General features: G+C 40.4%; 1 protein-coding gene across 1 annotated transcript in view; it reads left to right on the forward strand.

The window, feature by feature from the left end:
• LOC121887324 (collagen alpha-1(XII) chain-like) overlaps nucleotides 1–15,177 on the forward strand; it is an 83,525-nt gene that overhangs the window by 9,133 nt on the left and 59,215 nt on the right. Inside the window, exons 5-18 of the mRNA XM_042398056.1 lie at nucleotides 929–1,048; nucleotides 1,517–1,681; nucleotides 2,335–2,484; nucleotides 4,031–4,063; nucleotides 4,835–4,984; nucleotides 6,478–6,597; nucleotides 7,066–7,230; nucleotides 7,884–8,033; nucleotides 9,580–9,612; nucleotides 10,384–10,533; nucleotides 12,027–12,146; nucleotides 12,615–12,779; nucleotides 13,433–13,582; nucleotides 15,129–15,161. Coding sequence (XP_042253990.1) covers nucleotides 929–1,048; nucleotides 1,517–1,681; nucleotides 2,335–2,484; nucleotides 4,031–4,063; nucleotides 4,835–4,984; nucleotides 6,478–6,597; nucleotides 7,066–7,230; nucleotides 7,884–8,033; nucleotides 9,580–9,612; nucleotides 10,384–10,533; nucleotides 12,027–12,146; nucleotides 12,615–12,779; nucleotides 13,433–13,582; nucleotides 15,129–15,161 — 1,704 coding nt within the window. The remainder of the gene's footprint in view (nucleotides 1–928; nucleotides 1,049–1,516; nucleotides 1,682–2,334; nucleotides 2,485–4,030; nucleotides 4,064–4,834; nucleotides 4,985–6,477; nucleotides 6,598–7,065; nucleotides 7,231–7,883; nucleotides 8,034–9,579; nucleotides 9,613–10,383; nucleotides 10,534–12,026; nucleotides 12,147–12,614; nucleotides 12,780–13,432; nucleotides 13,583–15,128; nucleotides 15,162–15,177) is intronic.

Genomic DNA, 15,177 nt, shown 5'->3' on the forward strand with positions numbered 1-15,177 from the left:
ACCGCATTTCTGAACAAAACATTCTAGCTAGGAGGGATGCACAACTTTGTCATGTTGGTTCATCCACAGCATCAACTTTCTACAGTCATTCTGTAGAAAGAGGAATTGTCTTCTTGTTGGAGCTCAAGACATTTTCTTGTCTCTTCTTCTTTTCTAACTACTTTTTGTTTATTAACTAGTATGTAAACTAATAAAAGCCCTCACCTTCTCCTTCCTGCTCTGCTTTTATATGTCACCAGACTAGATGTCAGCGATAAAAATGGAGGAATTACAACGTTAAACTGTATTAAAAACTCACTTGACTTCTGTGTGACAACATTTAGCTCGCTTTAAACAGTGCAGGTGGTGACTGTCTGACACGTTTTTACTGTAGGTGTATGCGCTCACTGCTGAACGTTCAGTACCATCAATCTTCATACTAGACTCGACTCAACCTGACTGGACTCAGCTGTTGCTGATACTGATATCAGCTCTCATACATAATCGCTGCCCTCAATACTTCCTGTACATGCTGAACTGCTGCCCGTATGCCGAAGAATACCGAAGAGACACTCGGGGGCTTCAGGCCTCGCCAGATTCGTTCATATACCAGAGTCAAACAGTAGACTCAGGGGTTATTAGCCTGTTAGCCTGTTAGTTCTACTGGACTGAACTGCTGGAATGGTCCTTTAAGCCCTTTGGTCCTTCTTTGCATATGCAAATTTGTTCAGGCATGAGTGCGCATGAGACATGTGATGTGTGTTGGAGCTAATGATTCTGACAAGATAATAACAATAATAATCGTAGTAAACCAATGCATCTGTTCAAGAACATACAGTGTAAATTATTATTCTCATACTCATTATTATCATTGCTATTCTCATTATCATTTCAAAACAAAAGCTTGGTCAGTGTGTCAGTTTTACACATTTCTGTGTGTTTTCTGCAGGTCTGGTTCAGTATGACAGCACCCCAAGGACCGAGTGGCATCTGAACACCCACCAGACCAAACAATCCCTGCTGGAGGCCATAGCCAAGCTGCAACAGCCAGGAGGAGGCACCAACACAGGTGATTTAACAACACGCTGTCTGATTGCAATACTAATTATAATTGTAATATGATCATAATAATTGTAATATTATTATGATTATTAATATTGAGATATTACATTATTATATAGTATCATGCTATAATATTATGAATCAAAGGTTGCTGCTGCTGTTATAGTGATAGTGATTATAATAATTATAATAATACAATACCAACATTCAAAATCATCATGATTTGAGCATCTCACAATAGAATTTAAAGCTCTGTGATTAGATTTTTCCGACTGAAATGCACCTTGGGAGTCGTAGTTAACTTTCTCTCTCAGTTTTTATGTCTACACACTTCTAGATTTGACTTTTTATCAAGAAAACAGATATTTTTAACAAGGTTGTGGAAGTGCTCCAACTGTCAGTCACTTAACAGTCTTTGCAACAGTCAGCTTTTCAACTCTGCACCTTTTAAATCCTCTTTATTACTGTCATACAGGAGAAGCTCTGAAACACATCCTCCATAACAACTTTAAACCCAATGTGGGAATGCGTGCAGACTCCCACAAAATTGCTATCCTGATTACTGATGGACAGTCCAGCGACGATGTATCCCTCGCCTCGCAGCACCTGAAAGACGCCGGCATTGATGTCTACGCTATTGGTATAGTGGCCATTTTACTGTGTTCCAAGTTTCAGGCCACTTAATCTGTGATGTATCTGAGTTTTGACTTGCATTCCACTGAATTAAATCCACTTTTCTTGTGGAAACCAAATATACTCACAAGTCCACAGGATGCAGGGAAAATACTGAATGAAAATGTATTTGACGTTACATTGAGCCAGGTCCATTACTGACTGATGTTGTATTCCAAACTTTAACACGTTATTACCAACTATCACATTTACATGTTATACATTTTATGTACGGTCAAAAACTGGAACATGCGCTTTAAAAACTACCTTACATTTAGCATTTTCCTTTGTCAAAAATAATAAAAATATATTTTCCTGCATTCCAGCACCCAAGAAGGTGGTTTGATCTGAACTTATTTGCTGATTCCTCTACAGCACCAGTCAAAGGTTTGGTCACACTTTCTCATTCAAGTGAGTGGGAAGGTGTGTCCAAACATTTGACTGGTATTTTATATCTTAGCACATTTTCGGGGGGGATATTTGGAACATGCACTTTAAAATCTTCCTTATATTTTGTATTTTCCACTGTCACAAATAATAAAAATATGTGTTCATGCATTCAAGCACCCAAGAACAGAATCATTTTTTAAGGTACAATTTTAACAGTATTTTTTCTTTCAGGTGTAGGGAATGCAAACGAGGCTCAGCTGAGGGTCATCGCCTCAGATCCTATTAAAAACCACATGTACATGCTCAGTGACTTCTCATCCCTCCTGAACATCATCAACAACCTCACCATCAACCTCTGTAACAGTACCAACAGCGGCTTAGGTAAAGAAAGAGTCCATCATAATCAAACTGTGATACATATTAATAACACACTGATCATCTACTCCCCTTGTGTCAGCTCAGCTCAAAGCTGTACTGGAAGTCCATGTTTCCACCAGTTTGTGTAGTATAGAGCCATAGGCTTTGGCGAGGTCCAGCCTTATAGCAGACAGGTCTCCGTAACCTTCCTACACATCTCTGATCAGCTGAGTGACCACTCCTGTATGCTCAGTGCCCCCTGGGACCTTCAGTACTTCCCTTTCTGAACTGAGGTGTTAATGTAGGAGTTCTTCTGAGTTACACCATCAGGAAGATATCAGTATCATTATAAGTTCACTGCTGAGGTCTGAGATCATCTTGAGCTGTTCAGGGTTGCTTGTGTTTTCCACCTTTGGAACCCAAAGACACAGCACTCCCCACTGCTAGCCTACCTTAGACCTTCTCCAGATCACCTTGAGGATCCTCCACAGGCATTGCAGGAGCCTCGGGCACATCTTGTAGAGCTTGTAGGGCACTCCTCTAGGGCCTGGGGCCGAGCTTGGTCTAGCAGCCCCAGTGACATCCTGGATCTCCCTCAAGATTTGCTCCATAGTTTTAAACTAGATGCTGATTTCTAGTGGAGATATCGAAGCCCTGCCTTCTCCCAGGTGTTGTTCCCTCTCTCCTTCGCTGCAGGTGTTTTTGAGGTACCAGTCAGTTCATCTCGTTGAAGCATGCCAGGTGACCGTTTCGCTCCTGTGCAAGTAGTTTCTTGGTGGAATTGAAGGGGTCTGCCGCAAACGCCCCTGCCAATGTTACAAAGAAAGTTTTAGTTAGAGAAAAGTTATGAGTATCAGATGGGTCAATCAAGCTTGTTAGGAGATAAAGATGTCACATTTCATCAGGTATTGTTAAATACAGGTGTGTTCAGGTCTACACCTCTATCTGAGGAAGACCATCAGTGGTTGAAACATGGTGGTTATTTTCTTTTTGTGTGCATTATTTGTTCTCTCTTTCTTTATCAGGCTACATGAATGACCATGCTTAATTAAATGTATTCTACCGTCGCACAGACACACAGCATTAAAAGTATAGCTCGGATATTCACACTACAAGAGAAAGCAGGAGTAATTTTGAGTTTTGATATACTGTATGTATGAGGTTTTTAAGTGATTCACATTAACACAGTGTTAGCAGGTGATCAGATGTAACAACCAAGTACATTGTCTTCTTGGTATTTGGGCAGATCAGAGCTTCTTCAGGACCTTCTTCCTGTGTTTACGTTCTAACTCTCGCCCCAGACATATCTGACCAATGAGAAGAGAGAACATTCTCACCTGGCTTTTAGTGATGATTTTTGGTTCGCTTAGATTTCTTTCTGTGTGTAAAGAAACAGAACAAAGTTTACAAACTCATCCATTGATTCAGACCAGAACAAACACCTTTTCTTAAGATGTCTAGCTTGCTGTCTGTCTCTTCAGAGCCTCCAGATGTCCAGAAACAGCTCTGTGTTTGTTCAGTTCACAGCTCTGCTCCGATCTAAATGTGAAATTTCTGATTTTCTCTCCAGGACTCCAGGCTGAAGATAAACACCAATCAACAGGTAAAAAGAGAGAAAGAGAGAATAGGCGCCTCCTTTGGAGGTGTTCAAGCACGTCCAACTGGTAGGAGACCTCAGTGCAGAACACGCTGGAGGGATTATATGTATCTCATCTGGTCTGGGAACACCTCTGGATCCCCCAGGAGGACCAGCACCTAGATAAGCAGCTGAGAATGGATGAAGTTTGGTTCATGTCCAAATAGTCTCAAAACTAATGACACAGCTGTACTTTTTGTTTGGTGTTAATTGTCAAATGTCAGTGTGCTCACATACTGAACTAAGATGGTTAACATGGTAAACATAATACCTGCTAAACATCAGCATGTTAGCATTTAGCTCAAAACACCAGTGTGTACAGTCTCACAGTGCTGTTAGCATGACTGTAGACTTTCAGGATGTGTCCGAAATCCCTCCCTCATTCACTCATTCACTACTCACTAATACACACAGTTTATTCAATAGTGAGCAGAAATTACAGATTTTGGGAATTCACTAATCGTCATTTTTACATCATCACTGTCTGCTGTGGAGTCTCACAACGCTAACTTTTGTGTCAATAAAATGCAATGCATGGCATTGTGGGATTGTTTGCAGGAAGTAGTGATCACAACATGAACATTACTTTTTTGTTCCATTGTGGAACATTTGAGGCTCCAAATATTGGACAAATTTGCACTTGTAGTAAATAGTGAGTGATTTCAGACACAGCCTTAGTCTTGCTTCAATATTTGGTCTCTTGTGTCTCATATCCCACAATCCTCTGTTTTCCTCCAGGTTCTCAGTGTGAAAGCACAGCCAAGGCTGACATCGTGCTGTTAGTCGACGGATCTGGGAGCATCGGCTCTGAAGATTATGAAAACATTAAGTCCTTTCTAAATCAAACAGTCAGCAACTTCAACATCGGCCCTGACAAAGTCCAGATCGGTAATATTTTTACTACAACAACTATTCACACTACTGATCCTGGTACTATTACTACTACTGCTTGTGTATAAAGTACTAAAAATACTAAAATATTTACAGCACACTGTGAAACACACACAGGTCCCGTATTATAAATGAGCAAAAAAGCAGTAAAATGGGACATGATAACCAGAGTAGTCAAGGTTATGGCTGATGTGAGGATAAAAGGACCATACCAGTGGTTTTACATGTTTAAGCTAAATAAGTGCTGTCTGCATACAGCCTCCATTACTGTCTGTTATTTCCCAAAACATGCAGACATATTTTAGCTTTTGTATTAACTTGCAGAATTCTCAAAATGTTCAAAATGAAATGTTCAGGTGATACACCTACCTTAAAATTCAGTGCTTCATCTACTGAAACACACATTTATAACTCATAGTAATTATGATTCAGCTTGTAAAACAATCTTTTATCCAGACACTGATTTCCATGGTGGAGATATACTGTACATTCCTTCTGTGTAGGTCCGTGTTGGATCAGTTAGCAGGACAGATGTTCTGACTGAACAGACTCTGTGAAGCACACCGCATTTCTGAACAAAACATTCTAGCTAGGAGGGATGCACAACTTTGTCATGTTGGTTCATCCACAGCATCAACTTTCTACAGTCATTCTGTAGAAAGAGGAATTGTCTTCTTGTTGGAGCTCAAGACATTTTCTTGTCTCTTCTTCTTTTCTAACTACTTTTTGTTTATTAACTAGTATGTAAACTAATAAAAGCCCTCACCTTCTCCTTCCTGCTCTGCTTTTATATGTCACCAGACTAGATGTCAGCGATAAAAATGGAGGAATTACAACGTTAAACTGTATTAAAAACTCACTTGACTTCTGTGTGACAACATTTAGCTCGCTTTAAACAGTGCAGGTGGTGACTGTCTGACACGTTTTTACTGTATGTGTATGCGCTCACTGCTGAACGTTCAGTACCATCAATCTTCATACTAGACTCGACTCAACCTGACTGGACTCAGCTGTTGCTGATACTGATATCAGCTCTCATACATAATCGCTGCCCTCAATACTTCCTGTACATGCTGAACTGCTGCCCGTATGCCGAAGAATACCGAAGAGACACTCGGGGGCTTCAGGCCTCGCCAGATTCGTTCATATACCAGAGTCAAACAGTAGACTCAGGGGTTATTAGCCTGTTAGCCTGTTAGTTCTACTGGACTGAACTGCTGGAATGGTCCTTTAAGCCCTTTGGTCCTTCTTTGCATATGCAAATTTGTTCAGGCATGAGTGCGCATGAGACATGTGATGTGTGTTGGAGCTAATGATTCTGACAAGATAATAACAATAATAATCGTAGTAAACCAATGCATCTGTTCAAGAACATACAGTGTAAATTATTATTCTCATACTCATTATTATCATTGCTATTCTCATTATCATTTCAAAACAAAAGCTTGGTCAGTGTGTCAGTTTTACACATTTCTGTGTGTTTTCTGCAGGTCTGGTTCAGTATGACAGCACCCCAAGGACCGAGTGGCATCTGAACACCCACCAGACCAAACAATCCCTGCTGGAGGCCATGGCCAAGCTGCAACAGCCAGGAGGAGGCACCAACACAGGTGATTTAACAACACGCTGTCTGATTGCAATACTAATTATAATTGTAATATGATCATAATAATTGTAATATTATTATGATTATTAATATTGAGATATTACATTATTATATAGTATCATGCTATAATATTATGAATCAAAGGTTGCTGCTGCTGTTATAGTGATAGTGATTATAATAATTATAATAATACAATACCAACATTCAAAATCATCATGATTTGAGCATCTCACAATAGAATTTAAAGCTCTGTGATTAGATTTTTCCGACTGAAATGCACCTTGGGAGTCGTAGTTAACTTTCTCTCTCAGTTTTTATGTCTACACACTTCTAGATTTGACTTTTTATCAAAGAAACAGATATTTTTAACAAGGTTGTGGAAGTGCTCCAACTGTCAGTCACTTAACAGTCTTTGCAACAGTCAGCTTTTCAACTCTGCACCTTTTAAATCCTCTTTATTACTGTCATACAGGAGAAGCTCTGAAACACATCCTCCATAACAACTTTAAACCCAATGTGGGAATGCGTGCAGACTCCCACAAAATTGCTATCCTGATTACTGATGGACAGTCCAGCGACGATGTATCCCTCGCCTCGCAGCACCTGAAAGACGCCGGCATTGATGTCTACGCTATTGGTATAGTGGCCATTTTACTGTGTTCCAAGTTTCAGGCCACTTAATCTGTGATGTATCTGAGTTTTGACTTGCATTCCACTGAATTAAATCCACTTTTCTTGTGGAAACCAAATATACTCACAAGTCCACAGGATGCAGGGAAAATACTGAATGAAAATTTATTTGACGTTACATTGAGCCAGGTCCATTACTGACTGATGTTGTATTCCAAACTTTAACACGTTATTACCAACTATCACATTTACATGTTATACATTTTATGTACGGTCAAAAACTGCAACATACGCTTTAAAAACTACCGTATATTTAGCATTTTCCTTTGTCAAAGATAATAAAAATATATTTTCCTGCATTCCAGCACCCAAGAAGGTGGTTTGATCTGAACTTATTTGCTGATTCCTCTACAGCACCAGTCAAAGGTTTGGTCACACTTTCTCATTCAAGTGAGTGGGAAGGTGTGTCCAAACATTTGACTGGTATTTTATATCTTAGCACATTTTCGGGGGGGATATTTGGAACATGCACTTTAAAATCTTCCTTATATTTTGTATTTTCCACTGTCACAAATAATAAAAATATGTGTTCATGCATTCAAGCACCCAAGAACAGAATCATTTTTTAAGGTACAATTTTAACAGTATTTTTTCTTTCAGGTGTAGGGAATGCAAACGAGGCTCAGCTGAGGGTCATCGCCTCAGATCCTATTAAAAACCACATGTACATGCTCAGTGACTTCTCATCCCTCCTGAACATCATCAACAACCTCACCATCAACCTCTGTAACAGTACCAACAGCGGCTTAGGTAAAGAAAGAGTCCATCATAATCAAACTGTGATACATATTAATAACACACTGATCATCTACTCCCCTTGTGTCAGCTCAGCTCAAAGCTGTACTGGAAGTCCATGTTTCCACCAGTTTGTGTAGTATAGAGCCATAGGCTTTGGCGAGGTCCAGCCTTATAGCAGACAGGTCTCCGTGACCTTCCTACACCTCTCTGATCAGCTGAGTGACCACTCCTGTATGCTCAGTGCCCCCTGGGACCTTCAGTACTTCCCTTTCTGAACTGAGGTGTTAATGTAGGAGTTCTTCTGAGTTACACCATCAGGAAGATATCAGTATCATTATAAGTTCACTGCTGAGGTCTGAGATCATCTTGAGCTGTTCAGGGTTGCTTGTGTTTTCCACCTTTGGAACCCAAAGACACAGCACTCCCCACTGCTAGCCTACCTTAGACCTTCTCCAGATCACCTTGAGGATCCTCCACAGGCATTGCAGGAGCCTCGGGCACATCTTGTAGAGCTTGTAGGGCACTCCTCTAGGGCCTGGGGCCGAGCTTGGTCTAGCAGCCCCAGTGACATCCTGGATCTCCCTCAAGATTTGCTCCATAGTTTTAAACTAGATGCTGATTTCTAGTGGAGATATCGAAGCCCTGCCTTCTCCCAGGTGTTGTTCCCTCTCTCCTTCGCTGCAGGTGTTTTTGAGGTACCAGTCAGTTCATCTCGTTGAAGCATGCCAGGTGACCGTTTCGCTCCTGTGCAAGTAGTTTCTTGGTGGAATTGAAGGGGTCTGCCGCAAACGCCCCTGCCAATGTTACAAAGAAAGTTTTAGTTAGAGAAAAGTTATGAGTATCAGATGGGTCAATCAAGCTTGTTAGGAGATAAAGATGTCACATTTCATCAGGTATTGTTAAATACAGGTGTGTTCAGGTCTACACCTCTATCTGAGGAAGACCATCAGTGGTTGAAACATGGTGGTTATTTTCTTTTTGTGTGCATTATTTGTTCTCTCTTTCTTTATCAGGCTACATGAATGACCATGCTTAATTAAATGTATTCTACCGTCGCACAGACACACAGCATTAAAAGTATAGCTCGGATATTCACACTACAAGAGAAAGCAGGAGTAATTTTGAGTTTTGATATACTGTATGTATGAGGTTTTTAAGTGATTCACATTAACACAGTGTTAGCAGGTGATCAGATGTAACAACCAAGTACATTGTCTTCTTGGTATTTGGGCAGATCAGAGCTTCTTCAGGACCTTCTTCCTGTGTTTACGTTCTAACTCTCGCCCCAGACATATCTGACCAATGAGAAGAGAGAACATTCTCACCTGGCTTTTAGTGATGATTTTTGGTTCGCTTAGATTTCTTTCTGTGTGTAAAGAAACAGAACAAAGTTTACAAACTCATCCATTGATTCAGACCAGAACAAACACCTTTTCTTAAGATGTCTAGCTTGCTGTCTGTCTCTTCAGAGCCTCCAGATGTCCAGAAACAGCTCTGTGTTTGTTCAGTTCACAGCTCTGCTCCGATCTAAATGTGAAATTTCTGATTTTCTCTCCAGGACTCCAGGCTGAAGATAAACACCAATCAACAGGTAAAAAGAGAGAAAGAGAGAATAGGCGCCTCCTTTGGAGGTGTTCAAGCACGTCCAACTGGTAGGAGACCTCAGTGCAGAACACGCTGGAGGGATTATATGTATCTCATCTGGTCTGGGAACACCTCTGGATCCCCCAGGAGGACCAGCACCTAGATAGGCAGCTGAGAATGGATGAAGTTTGGTTCATGTCCAAATAGTCTCAAAACTAATGACACAGCTGTACTTTTTGTTTGGTGTTAATTGTCAAATGTCAGTGTGCTGACATACTGAACTAAGATGGTTAACATGGTAAACATAATACCTGCTAAACATCAGCATGTTAGCATTTAGCTCAAAACACCAGTGTGTACAGTCTCACAGTGCTGTTAGCATGACTGTAGACTTTCAGGATGTGTCCGAAATCCCTCCCTCATTCACTCATTCACTACTCACTAATACACACAGTTTATTCAATAGTGAGCAGAAATTACAGATTTTGGGAATTCACTAATCGTCATTTTTACATCATCACTGTCTGCTGTGGAGTCTCACACCGCTAACTTTTGTGTCAATAAAATGCAATGCATGGCATTGTGGGATTGTTTGCAGGAAGTAGTGATCACAACATGAACATTACTTTTTTGTTCCATTGTGGAACATTTGAGGCTCCAAATATTGGACAAATTTGCACTTGTAGTAAATAGTGAGTGATTTCAGACACAGCCTTAGTCTTGCTTCAATATTTGGTCTCTTGTGTCTCATATCCCACAATCCTCTGTTTTCCTCCAGGTTCTCAGTGTGAAAGCACAGCCAAGGCTGACATCGTGCTGTTAGTCGACGGATCTGGGAGCATCGGCTCTGAAGATTATGAAAACATTAAGTCCTTTCTAAATCAAACAGTCAGCAACTTCAACATCGGCCCTGACAAAGTCCAGATCGGTAATATTTTTACTACAACAACTATTCACACTACTGATCCTGGTACTATTACTACTACTGCTTGTGTATAAAGTACTAAAAATACTAAAATATTTACAGCACACTGTGAAACACACACAGGTCCCGTATTATAAATGAGCAAAAAAGCAGTAAAATGGGACATGATAACCAGAGTAGTCAAGGTTATGGCTGATGTGAGGATAAAAGGACCATACCAGTGGTTTTACATGTTTAAGCTAAATAAGTGCTGTCTGCATACAGCCTCCATTACTGTCTGTTATTTCCCAAAACATGCAGACATATTTTAGCTTTTGTATTAACTTGCAGAATTCTCAAAATGTTCAAAATGAAATGTTCAGGTGATACACCTACCTTAAAATTCAGTGCTTCATCTACTGAAACACACATTTATAACTCATAGTAATTATGATTCAGCTTGTAAAACAATCTTTTATCCAGACACTGATTTCCATGGTGGAGATATACTGTACATTCCTTCTGTGTAGGTACGTGTTGGATCAGTTAGCAGGACAGATGTTCTGACTGAACAGACTCTGTGAAGCACACCGCATTTCTGAACAAAACATTCTAGCTAGGAGGGATGCACAACTTTGTCATGTTGGTTCATCCACAGCATCAACTTTCTACAGTCATTCTGTAGAAAGAGGAATTGTCTTCTTGTTGGAGCTCAAGACATTTTCTTGTCTCTTCTTCTTTTCTAACTACTTTTTGTTTATTAACTAGTATGTAAACTAATAAAAGCCCTCACCTTCTCCTTCCTGCTCTGCTTTTATATGTCACCAGACTAGATGTCAGCGATAAAAATGGAGGAATTACAACGTTAAACTGTATTAAAAACTCACTTGACTTCTGTGTGACAACATTTAGCTCGCTTTAAACAGTGCAGGTGGTGACTGTCTGACACGTTTTTACTGTAGGTGTATGCGCTCACTGCTGAACGTTCAGTACCATCAATCTTCATACTAGACTCGACTCAACCTGACTGGACTCAGCTGTTGCTGATACTGATATCAGCTCTCATACATAATCGCTGCCCTCAATACTTCCTGTACATGCTGAACTGCTGCCCGTATGCCGAAGAATACCGAAGAGACACTCGGGGGCTTCAGGCCTCGCCAGATTCGTTCATGTACCAGAGTCAAACAGTAGACTCAGGGGTTATTAGCCTGTTAGCCTGTTAGTTCTACTGGACTGAACTGCTGGAATGGTCCTTTAAGCCCTTTGGTCCTTCTTTGCATATGCAAATTTGTTCAGGCATGAGTGCGCATGAGACATGTGATGTGTGTTGGAGCTAATGATTCTGACAAGATAATAACAATAATAATCGTAGTAAACCAATGCATCTGTTCAAGAACATACAGTGTAAATTATTATTCTCATACTCATTATTATCATTGCTATTCTCATTATCATTTCAAAACAAAAGCTTGGTCAGTGTGTCAGTTTTATACATTTCTGTGTGTTTTCTGCAGGTCTGGTTCAGTATGACAGCACCCCAAGGACCGAGTGGCATCTGAACACCCACCAGACCAAACAATCCCTGCTGGAGGCCATGGCCAAGCTGCAACAGCCAGGAGGAGGCACCAACACAGGTGATTTAACAACACGCTGTCTGATTGCAATACTAATTATAATTGTAATATGATCATAATAATTGTAATATTATTATGATTATTAATATTGAGATATTACATTATTATATAGTATCATGCTATAATATTATGAATCAAAGGTTGCTGCTGCTGTTATAGTGATAGTGATTATAATAATTATAATAATACAATACCAACATTCAAAATCATCATGATTTGAGCATCTCACAATAGAATTTAAAGCTCTGTGATTGGATTTTTCCGACTGAAATGCACCTTGGGAGTCGTAGTTAACTTTCTCTCTCAGTTTTTATGTCTACACACTTCTAGATTTGACTTTTTATCAAAGAAACAGATATTTTTAACAAGGTTGTGGAAGTGCTCCAACTGTCAGTCACTTAACAGTCTTTGCAACAGTCAGCTTTTCAACTCTGCACCTTTTAAATCCTCTTTATTACTGTCATACAGGAGAAGCTCTGAAACACATCCTCCATAACAACTTTAAACCCAATGTGGGAATGCGTGCAGACTCCCACAAAATTGCTATCCTGATTACTGATGGACAGTCCAGCGACGATGTATCCCTCGCCTCGCAGCACCTGAAAGACGCCGGCATTGATGTCTACGCTATTGGTATAGTGGCCATTTTACTGTGTTCCAAGTTTCAGGCCACTTAATCTGTGATGTATCTGAGTTTTGACTTGCATTCCACTGAATTAAATCCACTTTTCTTGTGGAAACCAAATATACTCACAAGTCCACAGGATGCAGGGAAAATACTGAATGAAAATTTATTTGACGTTACATTGAGCCAGGTCCATTACTGACTGATGTTGTATTCCAAACTTTAACACGTTATTACCAACTATCACATTTACATGTTATACATTTTATGTACGGTCAAAAACTGCAACATACGCTTTAAAAACTACCGTATATTTAGCATTTTCCTTTGTCAAAGATAATAAAAATATATTTTCCTGCATTCCAGCACCCAAGAAGGTGGTTTGATCTGAACTTATTTGCTGATTCCTCTACAGCACCAGTCAAAGGTTTGGTCACACTTTCTCATTCAAGTGAGTGGGAAGGTGTGTCCAAACATTTGACTGGTATTTTATATCTTAGCACATTTTCGGGGGGGATATTTGGAACATGCACTTTAAAATCTTCCTTATATTTTGTATTTTCCACTGTCACAAATAATAAAAATATGTGTTCATGCATTCAAGCACCCAAGAACAGAATCATTTTTTAAGGTACAATTTTAACAGTATTTTTTCTTTCAGGTGTAGGGAATGCAAACGAGGCTCAGCTGAGGGTCATCGCCTCAGATCCTATTAAAAACCACATGTACATGCTCAGTGACTTCTCATCCCTCCTGAACATCATCAACAACCTCACCATCAACCTCTGTAACAGTACCAACAGCGGCTTAGGTAAAGAAAGAGTCCATCATAATCAAACTGTGATACATATTAATAACACACTGATCATCTACTCCCCTTGTGTCAGCTCAGCTCAAAGCTGTACTGGAAGTCCATGTTTCCACCAGTTTGTGTAGTATAGAGCCATAGGCTTTGGCGAGGTCCAGCCTTATAGCAGACAGGTCTCCGTGACCTTCCTACACCTCTCTGATCAGCTGAGTGACCACTCCTGTATGCTCAGTGCCCCCTGGGACCTTCAGTACTTCCCTTTCTGAACTGAGGTGTTAATGTAGGAGTTCTTCTGAGTTACACCATCAGGAAGATATCAGTATCATTATAAGTTCACTGCTGAGGTCTGAGATCATCTTGAGCTGTTCAGGGTTGCTTGTGTTTTCCACCTTTGGAACCCAAAGACACAGCACTCCCCACTGCTAGCCTACCTTAGACCTTCTCCAGATCACCTTGAGGATCCTCCACAGGCATTGCAGGAGCCTCGGGCACATCTTGTAGAGCTTGTAGGGCACTCCTCTAGGGCCTGGGGCCGAGCTTGGTCTAGCAGCCCCAGTGACATCCTGGATCTCCCTCAAGATTTGCTCCATAGTTTTAAACTAGATGCTGATTTCTAGTGGAGATATCGAAGCCCTGCCTTCTCCCAGGTGTTGTTCCCTCTCTCCTTCGCTGCAGGTGTTTTTGAGGTACCAGTCAGTTCATCTCGTTGAAGCATGCCAGGTGACCGTTTCGCTCCTGTGCAAGTAGTTTCTTGGTGGAATTGAAGGGGTCTGCCGCAAACGCCCCTGCCAATGTTACAAAGAAAGTTTTAGTTAGAGAAAAGTTATGAGTATCAGATGGGTCAATCAAGCTTGTTAGGAGATAAAGATGTCACATTTCATCAGGTATTGTTAAATACAGGTGTGTTCAGGTCTACACCTCTATCTGAGGAAGACCATCAGTGGTTGAAACATGGTGGTTATTTTCTTTTTGTGTGCATTATTTGTTCTCTCTTTCTTTATCAGGCTACATGAATGACCATGCTTAATTAAATGTATTCTACCGTCGCACAGACACACAGCATTAAAAGTATAGCTCGGATATTCACACTACAAGAGAAAGCAGGAGTAATTTTGAGTTTTGATATACTGTATGTATGAGGTTTTTAAGTGATTCACATTAACACAGTGTTAGCAGGTGATCAGATGTAACAACCAAGTACATTGTCTTCTTGGTATTTGGGCAGATCAGAGCTTCTTCAGGACCTTCTTCCTGTGTTTACGTTCTAACTCTCGCCCCAGACATATCTGACCAATGAGAAGAGAGAACATTCTCACCTGGCTTTTAGTGATGATTTTTGGTTCGCTTAGATTTCTTTCTGTGTGTAAAGAAACAGAACAAAGTTTACAAACTCATCCATTGATTCAGACCAGAACAAACACCTTTTCTTAAGATGTCTAGCTTGCTGTCTGTCTCTTCAGAGCCTCCAGATGTCCAGAAACAGCTCTGTGTTTGTTCAGTTCACAGCTCTGCTCCGATCTAAATGTGAAATTTCTGATTTTCTCTCCAGGACTCCAGGCTGAAGATAAACACCAATCAACAGGTAAAAAGAGAGAAAG

Source organism: Thunnus maccoyii, chromosome 20 (assembly GCF_910596095.1).
Source record: "Thunnus maccoyii chromosome 20, fThuMac1.1, whole genome shotgun sequence".
In the NCBI taxonomy this organism is placed as follows: Eukaryota; Metazoa; Chordata; class Actinopteri; order Scombriformes; family Scombridae; genus Thunnus; species Thunnus maccoyii.